The sequence below is a fragment of the Amphiprion ocellaris genome, chromosome 14 (genome assembly GCF_022539595.1).
Source record: "Amphiprion ocellaris isolate individual 3 ecotype Okinawa chromosome 14, ASM2253959v1, whole genome shotgun sequence".
Classification (NCBI taxonomy): Eukaryota; Metazoa; Chordata; class Actinopteri; family Pomacentridae; genus Amphiprion; species Amphiprion ocellaris.
The window spans coordinates 1,956,263-1,974,128 of NC_072779.1; the positions used below are offsets into that span (position 1 = coordinate 1,956,263).

Below are 17,866 nucleotides of genomic sequence, written 5' to 3' on the forward strand. Positions count from 1 at the left end.
GCATGCCTTCATCAAAGGTATCTGAGCTTCAGAAGAGTGTGCAGAGCACAGGGGTGAACAGGCCTCCTGCCAGGCAGCTCCACCTCACAGCCCAGACAGTGAGCTTTGGAAAGACTTTCAAACAAAGGTCCCAATCAGAAGCTGAGCTGAAGCACGGAACAGCCTCATATTAAACCCTCAGCGGTCAGCTCCAACCTGGGAATGTTCCAACGCACCGAGGGCAGGGTTTGAGTTAGGGTTAACCCTTCCTTCTGACACTCAGTAAACGTTCCTGCCGATCAGGAGAGTCTTGGCAGAGCTAATGCTGTTTAAAGGCACAGCTAATGCTACTGTAGTCTCTGACTTCACTGAAGCTTCCTAATAAAGCTAAATGTATGGATCTGAATTCTGCAAATTCTGTTAATGTTTGTCTGCACAGTTCCACAAATAAATGAATGAGAAATCAATAGAAACTATTCTGAGTTCTCTCTACTTGTATCTATGGTAGTGTTGTTTCCATAGAGGTGGAGGACTTTATATTGCGGTGAAAAATGAGCCCATAGATTAATAAAGTATCTATCTATCTATCTATCTATTTATCTGTCTGTCTGTCTGTCTGTCTGTCTGTCTGTCTGTCTGTCTGTCTGTCTGTCTGTCTGTCTGTCTGTCTGTCTGTCTGTCTGTCTGTCTGTCTGTCTGTCTGTCTGTCACGGTGGGTAAAAATGGAAGAAACAATGATCAGAAAGTGCTCGAGGTTTAGGGGATTAAGGAATGTATTTATCCTGAAGGCTGACGGTACCACAGTTCCTTTAGTGATGTTCAGTAAACTCTGACTAATGAGGTTCTGTTTCTTTAGGTAATGTTCTAAATGAACGCTGCTGTCAGACTGTGAAATCCTGATGCTCTGTTCAGGGTTTCCTCTAAATAGGATCTTTGCAAACAAAACCTGCTCCAATCCAGCCTTTCTGTTTTTGAAACTCTCTGTGCTGTGTCATTGTTTGCTTACAGTAATGTTTCTCGTCTTTGCTGAATATTCACCACCTCTTTAACTCGGCTTCATCTGTGTGTTCAGTGATTGGTTTAATGCCGGCTGCCCTTCAGTCCACACCTCTGCTGTTTGCTCACACTCGTTGGGGATGGATTGACATTTACTAAATAGGGTCAGCACTCTGTGAAGTTCCACAACTGGTACATGCCGTTCTTTATTCTTTTTTTGTGGGGTACTTAATGGCTCACTTGTCACAACACTGCATTTGGAGCGTGCCATTTGCTTTTATCCATTTTCATCTCAGGTGAAAAGGTGCCGGCAGCTGGAACAGCCCCAAACAATCGGCTCTCATAAAAGTCATCTGTCTGTAATTCTATGTAAACCTCTCAGCAAAAACTGACATTATAGTCATGGCTTCAGTGTGACTCTGCAGTTCTTCAGTTTAGCAGCGCTGCTCTGCTGATGCTGAAGAAGAGAAAGAAGAGAAAGATGGCTCGGGGTGCAGAGTTCTGGCATCAGAGCAGAATTACTCAGATTACCTTCAGCTGGAACTGCTTTCTTGGCAGACTTAGTTGTAATTAAACATCCCCAGAATTTAACTTAATTAGCTCCAGGGATAATCAGGCTCTCTTAAATATCATTTAAAGGTTGCAGTTGTCGTGCCTGCCGATGTAAATCCAGCCATCGCTCCTAATGTCCACCCTATTATCTTACTATTATCTGTCTGTGCCGATAGTCCACTCCTGAAGCTATCGCTGCAGCCAGAGTCTCAGCAGTGCAGGTCAGTCCTTTCTGTTAATATGAAAGAAAAAGGAAGTCGGATGGAGAAACCAGTCGGTGCTTCATTGACTGACAGCGACCTGAGCAGCCATTGGCTTCAAGTACTAAGACAACCACAGGGTGATTTCAATTACCCCTCTCCGCCCCAGCAGGAACAAATGGAGAAAAGAATATTTCTGGGCCGAGTAAGTGACAGAACTGGGAAAAAAACAAGAACTTTATGTGACTCCAGCCTGCTCCCTTTCTGTTGTCAAACAATAAGAGTTAAAGTCATGAAATGTGGAGGAAAAGAGGAACGCTTCCAACCATCTTCAGCTTTAGTTTGACCTTCTGCTGCCTTCACAGACATACATCTGCTGGAGAAGCTCCAGAGTCTCTGAGTGGACGAAGTGTTTGACATGTTTTCAGACAGAGAGCTATCACTAGTTCATCATCAACAGTCTCTTTATTATTTAAGGGCTTTTCTAGTTCTGTTCTTCAGAAATCACATAATTCATCACCTGCTTTTCCAGTTTTACATCAAAAATAATCAGTTAAAACAAGATGCCAGTCTGATTAATAAGCAATGTATGAAATGCATGAATCAGTTTTTAAATGTTGTATTAGACTGTGCTGATGAATAAAACCATAGTTTATGTTAATGGAACCAGTGATGGTAAAGCTGTAACAGGCTGTGTTGATGAATTAAACCACAGCTCTGTATGTTTCTGGTAAAGCTATAAATTCAGACTCAACAGGCTGTGAAGCTGCTCCTCCCACCATCCCGGTTTAAGAGCAGAAATTTCATCTTAAAATGAGTCATTTCAATGGACTGGATGCTCATCGGGAGCAGCAGAATTTCAGGCAAATCTTTCTTCTTGACTACAACTTAGATGAACTTTCAGATTTACACCATTGATCAAACAAATCCCGAGAGTTCTGGCTTTTGAAGGAACATTCCCAGAAGCCTTTTACCTCCTGGGTTCTGCTAGATTCTCTGTTGCTCCATGAAAAAGGACAAATAAATAAACCGTGTTAACTTGTTCAGGTACTGGGTTACCAAGCTTTCCAGTGTACAGTTTCTAGATATTTAGATGGGAGAACTACAGTATGGTGGTTGAGGTTTATCTGCTGTTTCTGTAAAGTATTTTTATGCAGATTTTTGAAATATCGCAGTAGGAAAAGTTAATGGAAACAACTAAATTTGTAACAAAAATGCCTTCAGTTTGGCAAAAAAGCCCAGTTTTAAACTCACTTGTGGTCCTAAATGTACATAAACCAAGATGGAAACCATTTTTCACAACTTTCCTGAACACAACTCCGTACGACAAAGAAGAAGAACTGATTTAGTGTCTGGCCTTTTTACTTGTACTATATTAGCATAATATATTAAACTACACTGATTTTATTATAACCACATGTACCGTAGTCTAGACTACCACCTTCTGTTGACTCTACACAGCTGATAAAACTTACTTTATTATTCCCAAAATAAATTCTTCTGCAGAAAAAGCTAAATGATATAACATGGGAAACACGGTGGCCAGTAGAAAAGCAATAAGATATAAGTTTGACTGAAGTATGACTGAAAGTAAATAAAATAAGACTGGAATAGAGAAACTAATACTAAAAGCAACGATTATGAGGTAGTAAAGTAATACCACATGTCATAATGAAGTAATGCTCTTGAAATTCAAATTTTACACATGATAAACTGAAATACTGCACTTTGCAGCGACATGTAGCACATAAAAATGAAATATTACACATGATTCTGAAACCATTTCTGCACAAACTATTGGGAGAAGTAATACTCCAATGATGGTGACACAAGCTCATTTTCTTTCTTCTGTTTTTTGCCGCATTTTAGAAGTTTGATTCAAATTTGTTTGACATTTATGTGAAAACACGACTTTAGCTCAGTAGCAACATTAGCTTGTCAACTAACCGTGAAAACTTTACTGTGTTGTTACGTTTCCGGTTTTTGAGCTCAAATGGAACTTCCTGCAACTCACAAATCAGGAAAACTCTTTCACAAAGCATTGTGTGGTTTGACACGTGGATGTTCCATGACCGGATGTTCTCTTGGTGCATGAACTGCATTCAGATGCTGCAGCAAACATCCACCGCCTTTCAGACACACTTATAAGGAGCCCGTTTTAAAGCTCTGGAGAACTACATTGTTCTTGTTGCTGGTTAATATTTGATGCTGCTTTTAGAGCACTCAGATCTTGTGCCGATACTCCGTCGTCCTCCAGAAATGGGCACCAGCAGCTTTCTTTTGTTTTTATCCCCACGTGGCACCAATGGCTGGTTGGTTCGCCTGCTGCTTGGTGCTGATGAATTAACCCGAGCAAGAAGAAAGCAGCTGGTCAGTGTTGAGCAGAAACCCGATATTATCTGCCTTATGGTTGATCTGGCCTGCAGACATTTATTATTATTGATTATTATTATTGACTGGAAGAGGGTGGTATGCTTCAAATGGAGGGACAGATGGTTGAAAAAGGAGGATGGACGTTTATTTATCACTTCATCCGCTCTATAATTTGTGCTAATTCCACCTTTTTCTTACATACCTTCACATTTCAAACCCATAGGCTCTGTGTAGATCAGTATTTTATTGTGAAATGAATTGTTAAGGCGTACAGCAGCAGATTCAGTGGATGAAGACATCTCTCTACTGTTTTCATGCATCTTTAAAGACATTTTGATTCGAGCAGACCCCATCCGGTTCCCGTTTCAGGTTTCAGGTGCATCTGAAGCCTCTAGTGGTGTTTATTCATGACAGCCTGTTCCTTCACACCAGCCACATCACAGGTTAGTGTTTCCCAGCATTCCTAGAAGACACATCTTACAGGTTAGTGTTTCCCAGCGTTCCTAGAAGACACATCTCACAGGTTAGTGTTTCCCAGCGTTCCTAGAAGACACACATCTTACAGGTTAGTGTTTCCCAGCGTTCCTAGAAGACACACATCTTACAGGTTAGTGTTTCCCAGCGTTCCTAGAAGACACACATCTTACAGGTTAGTGTTTCCCAGGCGTTCCTAAAAGACACACATCTTACAGGTTAGTGTTTCCCAGCATTCCTAGAAGACACATCTTACAGGTTAGTGTTTCCCAGCGTTCCTAAAAGACACACATCTTACAGGTTAGTGTTTCCCAGGCGTTCCTAAAAGACACACATCTTACAGGTTAGTGTTTCCCAGCGTTCCTAAAAGACACACATCTCACAGGTTAACGTTTCCCAGCGTTCCTTAAAGACACACATCTCACAGGTTAACGTTTCCCAGCGTTCCTTAAAGACACACATCTCACAGGTTAACGTTTCCCAGCGTTCCTTAAAGACACACATCTCACAGGTTAGCTTTTCCCAGCCATCCTAAAGAGACAGCTGTCAGCACACCGATGCCGTTGCCCCATGCCTGAGCTGCAGCAGTAACAATGTGCACTTAGTACAGATTCTGCAGCTAAAATATGAACTGAGGGTTGCAGCTGTTCATGTTAGCTCCCATTTCCTCCTGCTCCAGCATTTTCTCTTTGCAGACTTTTCCCTTTTTTCTCTCCAAGTGTTTGTTTTATTGATGGGACACTCTGGTGCAGAATGACTGGAAGTAGGACAGAGGGGTAGAAAGAATCCATCTTTCTTTGTGACTCGGCAGTGTCTGCATCCATCCCTCTTATTTCTGCACGGCTGTGAGGAGGTTATCCTCTTCATCATATCTGGGAACATGTTGTTTGTGTGATGGTACAAAGCAGCCACTAATCAGAGGGGGATCCTTTGCAAGCTTCTCATCTGAAGGTTGCTGCACAATAAATCCGCCTTCATGAAGCCTAATGAGAGCCTCCAGTGGTCCAGTAGCCCCTGACAGCAGCAGTTTTTAGCTGAGTCATCTCACCGGACCGTTCTGAAGGACGTCCTCCTCACTTCCAGGGGAAGCAAGACGCCTCCTCTCTGCAGCCAAACAGTGCTTGTCTTTGTCTGCCTTCAATATTTTAAACGTTTTTGGTTTTTTTTTGCCTTGAGTGCAAAGATTCCATCCTTGTTATTTTGTGAAGTAAAACTTTGTGTTCTGTCCGTTCAACTAAACAAGCTGCTCTCAAAATCCTCCGAGGTGAATCAGGCATGCATAGAATAGTTTGAACAAATGGAACGAATGAAAGCATGCAGACTTTATTGGTATTTTCTTTACAGCATCATCCCTAAACCTCCAGAGCTCCTTCAGCAGGGATCCACCCAACCAGCAAACTACCAGGAATCATTTAAACCAGGGGAGTGAAACTCATTTTAGTTCAGGGGCCACATTCAGCCCAATCTGATATCAAGTGGGCCGGACCAGTCAAATCACAGTATAAAGAATGACAACTTCAATTTTTTCCCTTCATTTTAGTGCAAAAAAAGTATGATCTGAAAATGTTCACATATCAGGACTTAAAAAAGGAGACACAAAACGTCAAAATGACAAAAAATGAGACAAAAAAGTTACAAGTCGACAAAGAACGGTCAAACGACGAAATGAGACAAAAAATTACACAAATGGCTCGGCAAAAAATTATAAAAATGAGACACAAAAGGACAAAAAAAATAGACAAACACCATAAGCGAGACAAAACGACAAAAACGATACACAAAATAAGACAAAAAACACAAGCAAGACAAAAACGAAACACATCACGACAAAAACAAGAAACAAAATGACAAAAAGAGGAGACAAACGACAAAAGTCACATGACAAAAGGCAGAGAAATGACAAAAGCAAGACAAAACATTACAAAAATGAGACACAAAATAAGACAAAAACCACAAGCGAGACAACAACGAAACACAAAACGACAAAAACATGAGACAAACAACAAAAGTCAGATGAAAAAAGGCAAAAAAAAGCGACAAAACAAGACAAACTATTACAAAAATGAGACATAAAAGAACAAAGAGCAATCTAGTGTTTTACTTCATAATCAGAGCAACTTGTCATGGTCTACAAATTGTTTTAAATTTATAGTTTTACTAATTTATAATTTGCAGTTAATATCTTCTCTGGAATTTTTACACTTTACAAAGTCATCCCGTGGGCCAGATTGGACCCTCTGGAGGGCCGGTTTTGGCCCGTAGGCCGCATGTTTGACACCCCTGATTTAAACCATCAGGAAACAACCGGCTGTGTTCAGTTTAACCCAAACTTTAGCCTCTTGGGGGAAGAATGGTGGAGGAGCTCTGGGAAAGTCCTGGTTTAAATCCACCAGCTGGAGGGAGTTTTCTGCCCCAGTTCAAACATTTTAGGTAAATAGGGAACTTTAAAGGTTTGTTGGTTTGTTGTTTGTGATGTCTTCCTTTGAGAGACGTTTCCAGAGTTCTCCACCTGTCGCCTGCTGTGACCGTGGATCAGTGTTTATGGATGATGGATAGCTCACGTAATTAGCTTACCAAAGCTCACTAAGGTACACTGGGAGCTCCAGGACCTCAATAAGTGGATTTAATTTTATGGACTTCTTGTGTGAGGCTGATTCATATTTTAACTCGAGTTGTGTTTTGCTCTGGTCATGTTTTTACTGGATGTGGGCTCATTTTCACTGCAATACAAAATCCCATTTCTAGAAGTAAAGAGAACTCAACAATGTCTTCTAAACAGTTAGAATGCTAAAAATCAATAGAAAGAAAAGGCAGAAGTTGTAATTCTTTGGTTAAGTGCCCACAGGTGTTACTAATACTGTGGTGACTCTACATGGTGCAGATATTTTACTAACTCTATGTACACAGCCTGCAGTTCAGCTGAAAAGACTCAGATTTTTGTCACATGACCACTGATGGAAGCTGAATCCATAATAGCTTCTTAGCTGTGTGTTGAAGCGCAGACCTTTTTGATTTTTAAAGAATCTGGGAGGGGTAAATACTATTTTTGCAATTAAAAAAAAAAAGATACATAGAGATTAAAGAAAATCTTCTCATTTAAACGCTCGTTTTAGTTTGTTTCCCCTACAGTCACAGATGAGGAGCTTAAGGATCGTCTGAGAGTTAAAAATCTGACATCTATTTCCCTTTTTACGGTTTCTGGTTTTGATAAATGATGTATTTTGGTGGTTTTAAAGAAAGAAAACGTGCTTTTCAAACCTGCCTTTGAGTTTTGGTGTTTAGAGGGTTAACTAAATTTACAATTATGTAATGCAGAGTAGTGCAGACTTTTTATTTTTTACAGAATCTGGTTACAACGCATGCTTTATTGTTGGCAAATTTTTAATGAGACATGTAAAAGATAGTGATTTTGATTAAATATAATGATTTTAATCCTGGATTTGGTTAAGGTTCCCCACAGATGAGGAGTTCAAGGACTTCCAGAAAGTTAATAATCTGACAATTACTTCAGATTTTTACAGTTTCCGGTTGTGATAAATGGTGTAATTTTAGTGATTTCAAAAAGGCAACAAGCCTTTCAGTTCGGCCTTCAGATTCTGCTTCTCCCAGGGTTTATTAAACCTGTATGACTGTGTTTAAGTGAGCTGTTTTTATTTTCCACAGGAAAGCCCAAAGTTGAACTGACCTACGATAAGATGTACACGGTGACCAGCCGGCTGACGTTCACCGTCAGCAGGGAGGACGACGGTATTCCTGTGGTCTGCATCGTGGACCACCCTGCAGTCAAGGACTTCCAGGCACAGAGATACCTGGAGGTGCAGTGTAAGTACCTCTGCTGCTGAGAAATCAGGAAGCAGCATTATGCACGTTTCTTTTCTTATTTTTTATCCTTGCCACATGTCTCATCAGCTTAATTCAGAACCTTGGACAGCGATAGAGCAGAGTTCCATCCCCACTAATTAAATGCATAAATTTGCTTCTTTTTCTCTCTAACTAAAACTTTGGTGTGAGACATGTATGGAAGTGACATTGGAAGGAAATCCTCTCCATGCACAGGTTCTGATGAATAAAAGGGGAATTGGACTGCTGTAGCGTCAACGGTTCCATTTTCACTAATTAAATCACATAAATTCCCCACATTTTTATGCCACTGAAACTTTGGTGTCATTAGAGAGAAATGAGCTCAGTTCCTGATGAGTAGAATAAAAAGACATGGTCAGCTGCAAAATATGTTCGAATCTTTGCTCTTCTGCCAGAAAAAGTGCTGTTTTTTTCCCATTTCTGTTATATTTGTCATCACCATGAAGCTCTACTAAAGACAGCTGGAGCTGACTTCATATTTCTAGATATCTTTGTGCTTAATTAATTGTCCTTATACTCACAGTGATGCCATTTGGGGGTAACAAATGCAGTCTTACGCAGCTTAAAAGTTTCATACACACTTATAAGGAGCTATTTTCTTGGCACAATCACATCTAGAATGGTCTGACTGCACCTCATCATTCCTCTATAAGAAAAAAAATGCTCTGGCTTGTTCGTTTTTCTTTCACCTTATCACAATCACGTTGGGTGGCTCTAAGCCCAGGATGCACCACTGGTGTCCCTTCAAAATAAAGGTGCAGAGAACTTGTGTTGGTAGAAGATTCTCAGAAAACTTTCTTTTTTATTACTGGTGACTAAATGTGCAGGAACATGCCCAGTCCTGTCTCATTGCATGATTCAAAGCTCTGTCCAAAAATTCACCATGCAGGTTGCTGCTCAGAGGTCGTTGCTGTTGTTTCTCGTAGCCAACGATATTTTTAAAATGGCAACACTCAGATATCAGAAGCAGAAAGATGTGCTGTGGCTTGTTTTGATTTCTTTAAACTAATCACCATTATCTTAGGTGGATCTAAGCCCAGGATACAGCACTGGTGTGACTGCAAGGATAGAGTGAAAGGAACTTGTTTTGTTGGAACATGCTTAGAAAATCACACTATATTAACCCATTACTAGTGAATAAATGTATAAGAATGTTTCTGTTTGTCAGCAAATGCTGTGAATCTTTTCATTTTAGATCTTTAGAGCCGTTTACAGACAGATCCAAGCAGGCCTGCCTCATTGGACGATCTGAATCTTTGTTAAATCGTGCAGTTTTCACCACATAGGCTGATGTTAGGCAAGGTTGTTCCTTGTAGCAAAAACACTCAGATATCAGAAGTGGATGAAAAATGCTGCATTAAATATGTGTCCAAAGGCAGGCTTTTTTAAAAAGTCTACGTCTGGTGAGTCAGACGAGTGTTTTCCTGAACTAAATTGGTTTTGTCTGTCTTCATAGTGTTTTGGAGTGCACAGTTCACAGGTGGGAGGAGAGGCAGTCGGTTCGTTCAGACGAGTCGCTGCTTTATTGCTGGAAAGTATATCTGTTTCAACACTGAAAATAAAATTCTCAGAGCTCCGTCTGTTTCTGACCCAGCGGCAATCTGCTGCCAGTGTGATGGCTTTGTTACCAGGAGCAAACGGAACAACGCTTGGAATGTAAATAAAGCGTATTTAATTAATCCGACCCCAGCAAAGCAGCGCATTTAAACCGGCATCAGAAAAGAACAGCAGCACACTAGTCTGCACTGATCTGTAAATGAATACCAGCACGTATGGTGTGGCAGGACCATGTCCTTCACTTCATTACATCCCTGCAGCCAGAATATGCTGACAAAGGGCCGCGCTAGAGTACAGTGCCCTTATGGACAGCCGTCCGTTGGGTTTATCTGCATTAAATCACCAGCTCCACATACACCAGACCAGCCAGTTAAAGCTCAGTATTCTGGATTCAAACCCTGTTGTTCCACATTTTATGATGCCACGCGATCATTTATGAGTGGAATTAAATAATAAATGGTGTCCGACTGATGTGGCCATCCAAACAGCTCCATTTCTTATCATTGTGAGTGAAATGAAAGCGCTGCCATCTGTCTCTGGCTGCAGATTTGTTGTTCTGCCTCCATCCAGACAACAACGACGTGATTTCATTGAGAAGCCAATCCTTCAGTTCTTCAGCTCTTGTCCTGGTGTGCCACAATGATTGGCACAGCTGTTCAGATGGTTGAGATGTTAGTGGATGGGAGTGTTTATTAATCACCACACCCTCTGATTTATAGACCACTTCACTTCCTTTAGTGCTTCATCTCTGCTGCTCCGACTTTAGCTAAAACACCAGGTGGCCTGCAGATCTTCACACCGTTCACAGAAACTACCGCCTGCATGTGTGGAGTTAGCATTTGGCTCTTCAGGAATTTTGCAGAGAAAACTGTAATTTTGACTTGTGAAATCGTACTTCTTTCTAGCTGAAATGTGCACGCTGCTCTGACATGTAGGAGGTGAATAATATTCTCATGTTTGTTTTCACATTAATTTATTCATGTGAGACACGTTGCTAGAATAACTCAACATCCCCCACAAACAACGACAAAGAAACTAAATTTCACTCTTGATGGAGGTCAGAGATCCAGCTTTTGTTGCTTTTGCGAGTTTTAATTGCAATATAAAGTAATTATTCGGCATCACAGACCGGTTTTTGCAGTGCTTTTATGGTGGTCAGATGAAGGAGGTTGCAGACATTTGAGAACTCAGCAGCAGCTAATATCCCATTTTTTTGTTAATACAAAATGATGAAACATGTTTACTTTCTGCCTCTTTAACCTCATGTCTTTGGCCAGAGAGCATCCTAGCGTTCTGTTTTAAAGAATCTCCTCTGTAACGGTCTGACCTTTCGCTGTGAGGAGAGGAAATCAGCTCATCTACAGAGGCAGCGTGGCATTTTGCTGGCCTACGATAACAGGGAACTCAGTCAGAGCCTCACACTGTTTCTGCTGCTGCTGTTGTGCACGGTGCAGATGTGCACATCCCTGCACTCCACCTTCCCTTTGAACTCTCCACTACGCAGCTTAATATCACACATAAAGTCTGATGAAGTGATTTTATGCTTATTTCAAACATAGAGACGTGATTCAGGAGTGTTTCTGATAATCTGCTCTTTGACTTTATTTGTTAAGCTTTCTTAATCTCTGAGGAGGTTTCCTGGAAAGCAGATGTTGATTTTTTTTAGAGTTGTTTTCTTTCTCTGTACAAAGACATTTAACTGGAAGGAATTAACTGGAAGAGTTCTAATTAAGAATCAGAAGATGCAATGAAGCACAATTCACAGTTCAGTAGAAATATCTCAGTTTAGGGCTTCAGTCTGTTGATATTTTTGGAGAATAAAGAAAACAGAATTTTGAGAAATTAAAATTTAGTTGGGGGATTATTGACTGTGTGTTTAACACTCTGCAACTCAATTCAAAGAACATGCAAACAGACAAAATGCAAGTGATTTTGAGGCTAAGTCGCTGAGATGATTGTGTGCAGTGAGGAACTGATTTTTTTGTGGCAGCGACAAAGAAATGAACGCTCAGAAACTTAGAAAAAAAAATTCTGTGGTATTTCCAGGGTTAGGGACAGACTTGTTTGTGTGTTGTTGTTGGAAATGTTTTCAGCATGTTCCATAATTTCCAGTTTTAGACCATAACGTCTGAATCAAACCAAAAGGTTCGTACATGTTCGGGTTTTCATTTACCTTTACCATACTGACAGCATATATTGTATCATCTACACTGCAGAAGTTAACGTGACTAGCATGCTTACATCAACAGACAACTAAAGGCCTCGTTAGAAAAGCTGGAACCTTCACATGTTAATGTTTATGTTCCTCACATGGTAACCCAATGAACCCCAAAGCCCACCTGGAAGTTTGAAAGGCATGCTATTTTTTTTTTTTTAAATATCCAAAATTACACCAATCCTCAGAGCTAGAAACTGTGAAAACAGAAGAATGGCCAGATTTACAACTTTCCGATGGTCCTTGAACTACTCATCTCTTCAGTTATTTGAGGAAATTAACCAAATCTACACTTAATGTTTGTTATATTTCATCAAAATATTTTACGTCTCATTTAAAAATTAGCCAGAAATAAACAATTTGCACCAGATTCTGCAAGAAAAAAAAAAATCAGCACAACCTGGTGCAACCATGAAGTCACATTTAGCTGAACTACAGGCTAACCCGAACCCTACCCTAGACCTACTCACCCTACTAACCCAAACCCAACTAAGCCTCCTAATCCTAACTCTATTAACCCTATCCCTAACCCTACTAACCCCACTAACCCTACTAACTCTGCGCAACAAACGTGTAGAAAGTGTTTGAGGTTGAGAGGGTTAAACAGTATATCCAATCAGAGTGCATTCAGATAATTCAAACATACATCTACGGTACTTTTACATCCCTGCTCAGCATAGTTCCCATTTTCTATATAATTACTACCAAATTACACGGTCCTTTCCACAAGCATATTCGACAATTGTGACTCTTCAGTTTAATATTTTTCTGTTCTGGAAACTTACCAACAAGAACCAGAAAATGAAGTCTACTTCTGCTATTTCTGCAGCAACACGCACGTCTCTAGATACAAGAGCTGATTTACGTTCCAATCATACTGTGTGGGCTGTTTGTGAGTGGAATGGAGAGCATTGTGTAGTAGGAGATGGTTAAAGAAGTCCTTTGTCAGGGGACAGCATAATTAAATAAGCCTGTAATGTTTATGTGCATAAGCAAAGTAAGCTGTTTGTTCCGATGCCAGCTTGTTTTTCCCTTAAGGTCAGCTGGATGCCCAGAGATGGATAGTGCCGGCTTGAGTGCTTATGAGGTGAGGCGCACAATAAAGCAAATAATTCAGTTAGCATAATGATAACGGCCTGCCTGCATGCCGTACACACTATTTCATTTCTACTGAAGAGGCAGCATACAGATCTGGCAGTGCAGCGTATTTTCCATCAAGCAGAGACTAGAAAGCTCCTCCATAACTACTTGAGGCTATCAAAACAACTTCCAGATGCCTGGCGTCCTTCATGTTTATGGCTCCGAGATGACAAGGTCAGATGACGCTGTGAGCAAAGGAAAAGTTGCAGGATGCCGTGTAGCGCCTGGAGTGGAAATAAAACCAAAGGGTTGCTGTCTAAATGCATGCATGCCCACTGAGCAGAAGACTTGGCTTTCTGCCCATCTGCTGTCCGTCATCCGAACTGAAAGCCGGCTGCTGAAAGGGTGTGATTTAGACAGATGGATGGCCAGACACGTGTTGTTTATTGCCGAGAAGGTCGGACAGCAGCGCGGAACTTTACCGCCGACTTTGAAACCATAACTCACGTTCCCTCGCTCTGTCTACAGGCTGATTAAAAATGCAAGCACCAAATAGTGCATTTAGGCTATAAAACGGGGGAAAGAACAAGAATAATTTACATCACGATTGGAAAACTATAATTACACGAATCTTGTGTGAGGTGAGGTATTTCTGGAGGAAAACTTCAACAAAACAACGTTTGGAGTTTAAAACCTGACTTCCACATGAAAGACTTAATATTCATCATATTTACTAAAATACTAAAGATGGATGTTTCCTTTTAGAGAGCTGAGGCTGCTGAACATGAATACGACGATTAAACATGTTCTTTACCCTCCCTTCATCCATTCTCTCCTCCCAGTGGGAATCATGAACCAGCACGTACCTGTTAAATGTTGTACCTGGTATTTTAAGTCACAACAGAACTTAGGCTGTGTTTGTTTTGTCTTACTTTCAGTCCATGGCAAAAACCTGAAGCCAGTCTTTAACCCAGATAATAGACTGAAGTAAACATTAGATTTTAGCCAAGAATAAAGGATCTTCTGTCACACCAAGATGAAAAAGGCCTTTGATAACTCCAGCAGCAGCCGATGGAAGTGGAACACCACAAACTGTGTGGTTGTAGAGGATGGCTCAGCGGTGGCTGTCAAAGCTCCCCGCTGCTTCGTCAAAACAACATTATTACGCTTCCTTCCAGCTGCCTCGGCTCTTGAGCACCGTCTCCTCTTTGTGTTGCAGCTTTATCAGGTAGCGCCTTTGAACATCCCAGAGGTGTTAGCGTTCTGCCCACCCATCACTCCCCAAAGCTCTGGCTTGTGTTTAGGTGGTGGCTTTATTAAAATTCACCAATAATAAGCCCAAAGAAGACCCAGCGCAGCCCAAGACTGATCTGATGCAATAAAAGAGATGACTGTGGTTCCAGCAGCAGCGAAAGCAAAGGAAAAACACCTCGATGTAGTTTGTTGTCTAGTAGATGTTGAGTCAAATCCACCCAGATCGACGGTTAGAATATCTCAGCTCTAATAACACTAGAGTTACCTTTCAGCAGCATAAACCTGACTGGACCTCCTCTGACACTAAAACACTGCTGATGCTGACCGCGGCTGCATATATTTCTGTTTTTTGATCGTTAAACCTTGTGGGAGCTGCCCTTCACACTGCTTTGCCTCTTGCTTTTTAAAAAGCAGAAGTTATTTCAGATGTTTCAACTATTATTAACCCTCTGAACCCCAAAAACCTGCTGGCAGGTTTGAAAAGCTTTAAAATGACACCGTTTATCATACGTACAACTGAAAAACACAAAGAATTGTTGGTTTATCATCTTTACGATGGTCCTTACTCATAGATCTGCTCATATCTGACGTGCTGCTCCATCTGAAAATGTAAATCTAAGCTTAAAATCGAGATATTTTATCAAAGTCACTTTATTCAACAGGTCTCCTTTAAAAAAATGCCAAAAATAAAGCATTGGTTTAAACGGATACTTTAAAATAAATAGAATAAAACAGTCACATGACAAAATCAGGGACTTTTTGGCCAAACTGGGTTGAACTGCAGGCTGTGTATACACAGAGAGATAAGACATGTATGGAATAATGGAAATTAATTAGAATGTGAATAGTAAATTATACATAATATGTGTAGCCACATTTGTGCCTAGTTTTGGTAACCCCTGTCGGTAAAAACTTGTACGTGTTGATTCATGTTTTTAAAATTTCCGGACTATAAATAATCAAAGAAATAATTTACTTTTTCATAATTAATGGCATTATAACTTTGATATATTAAACATTTTTGAGTTTTCTCTACTTTATAGTGCAGTGACACCCAACACGGCTTCGGGTTCAGAACTTCCTACTTTTATTTTTCCATTAAATTTTCAACACACCTGTACACCCCCAACAGGTGAAGACGCTCCTCTGTTTTCTGGGTCTTTGTCTATTTGTTATATACATGTTCACCCTGTGGAAAACAACACATGCTCATAATACTGATGATTGCTGTGTGAATAATGCGTCCCCAGAAGGCCTGATACCTCCACTGTGTCCTTTATTATTCCCTGCCAGTTAAACTGTGGAGTGGATGTCTAAAAACTTCCTGCAGTTGAATGACTCTAATTCAGAAATAATTGTAATTACACCTCGTGGCCCCAACAGCAGCAGAGTTAATAACGTCTGGTCTGGGTGTCTTATCTAACAGTGTTAAAGAGAAAAGAAGCCCATTCCCAGGTGTAGTCTTTGGTGACTGAAACTGTGACTCCAGTTTCATCCAGTGGAGACATTAAAACAAGATCAGGTTGTTCTTTGTATTTGCAGATCCACAACAGGTACATTGAATGCTTTTATTTCTTCTAGATTATTAAGGCTGAAACACAGACACGGTACTGACAGATCTGACTGCTGGTTTTAGGTCTTTAATGGTTAAACTTCTGCCTTTATCTGTGACCTTCAGGTCTCTATGAGTCTGATCGCTGCCCAAGATCCTTCAAGTTCACATCAGCTGAGTAATAAAGTAGGATCACTGATAGACATCAGCCTGTGCTTGTTCTGCCAGAACAGTAGCGTTATTAACATTGACCCTGATAGGACAGACTTTCGTTACAGTTTCTGTGTTTCTACAACATATTTTAGAAGGATTGCATTATAAATGAAATCGTAATTTCATAAAAAATACATTTTTATGCTTGCTTAAGGTGTTTTTTGACTTTACAATAAGAGTTAATGCAGAAAACATTACATTTCCCACTTCTTTCATTGTTTTTATGAAACATGTCCAGAAGCAGCTATTCTCACTGAACCAGCCCAGTCTGTAGTACTTATGGGTCTACCTACATTCATTCTTAAACTGAAAGAAAAAATGCTCTGACTTCTTTGTATTTCTTCGCAGTCATCTTGGGTACGACTTCGATGTTCCCTGAAAATAGTGACAGGTGAAATTGTTGTTGTGGAATATTTTCATGCAGGGATGTCATTAAAAAACTAGCAGGACGCTTTACTGCACGATCTAAATCTGAGTAAAACCTGGAATTTTCAGTGCAGTAGGTTGTTGTTAGTTCCCGTAGTGAAAATAGTGATAGTACATAGCAGAGGGGAAGGAGAAAGCTACCTGGAATGAGTCAATGACAGCTTCTACCTGCAGCCTTTATGCAGTGAATCAGAATAAAAACCAGCTGACAGGAAAGAAAAACAGGAAACGACTTTTCTGACTGACAAGAATCACTAAAGACTTTCCTCCATGTTTTTCTTTCATAGTTTCCCAAAGTTGTGTTTGTTTATTCTTCATTTGAGTTTTTTTTTCAAGCTGGTTTTGTTTCTGTCTTCTTCTACTCTGTTTATTACAGCAGTGTGTAATGTAGCCTATAGCGCCACCTACTGATGAAACTACATGGCTGAGTTTGGCCTCGGAGCCCAAAAACTCGCTTTCTTTTCTTTTTAAGCGATGTTTCAAAATGTTCTGTTCAGCGTTGTGGGCGAACTCTTCCAATAACAATCTGAATTCTACATCCAGAGTGTTTGCTACAGCTCTGAAGACATGAGCGTCCTCATTTCTAATACTCTCATGAACATAAGTCACAGTGCAGATTCATGTGCAGCAGACAGGTTTGTGTTAACACTGGAAAGAGCATTTCAAAGTGTTCTGTAGTTTATGCAGTGCATGTAATTCTAAATATTCTTCAAAGACTGCCTTTCCCTGCAGATCCATTTTAGGCAGGGTTTTGTAGCTGAACCTCAAAATACAGCTGACTTTACCTTCATGATGATGGATGTTACAAACTTCACTGCAGACCAGAATCCATCCTAATGCTCATAAATGCAGACGGCAGTGAGAGTTTCGAGATTATTGTCGGCTGTGTCGCCCTTACATGTGACTGTCTTTCTCTCATCCTTTCAGACAAACCAGAGGTGAAGATCGTGGTAGAATTTCCTCAGGGTTTGACCAGGGAAGGAGAGAACCTGGAACTGACGTGTCAAGCCAAAGGCAAACCCCAGTACGACACACACACACTCACACACACATTTTAACCAATTAAAAAAGGCCACAGGGAGTAAAGCAGGGCCGCCTGCTTACAGATGCTCCATTATAAGTTCATCCACAAAC

The 17,866-nt window shown here is 40.5% G+C and overlaps 1 protein-coding gene across 5 annotated transcripts in view; it reads left to right on the forward strand.

The window, feature by feature from the left end:
• cadm1a (cell adhesion molecule 1a) overlaps positions 1–17,866 on the forward strand; it is a 465,526-nt gene that overhangs the window by 374,794 nt on the left and 72,866 nt on the right. For all 5 annotated transcript variants that reach the window (XM_055016986.1, XM_055016985.1, XM_055016987.1 and 2 more), the window contains 2 exons: positions 8,238–8,396; positions 17,660–17,756. In XM_055016986.1, the coding sequence (XP_054872961.1) occupies positions 8,238–8,396; positions 17,660–17,756 (256 nt within the window). The remainder of the gene's footprint in view (positions 1–8,237; positions 8,397–17,659; positions 17,757–17,866) is intronic.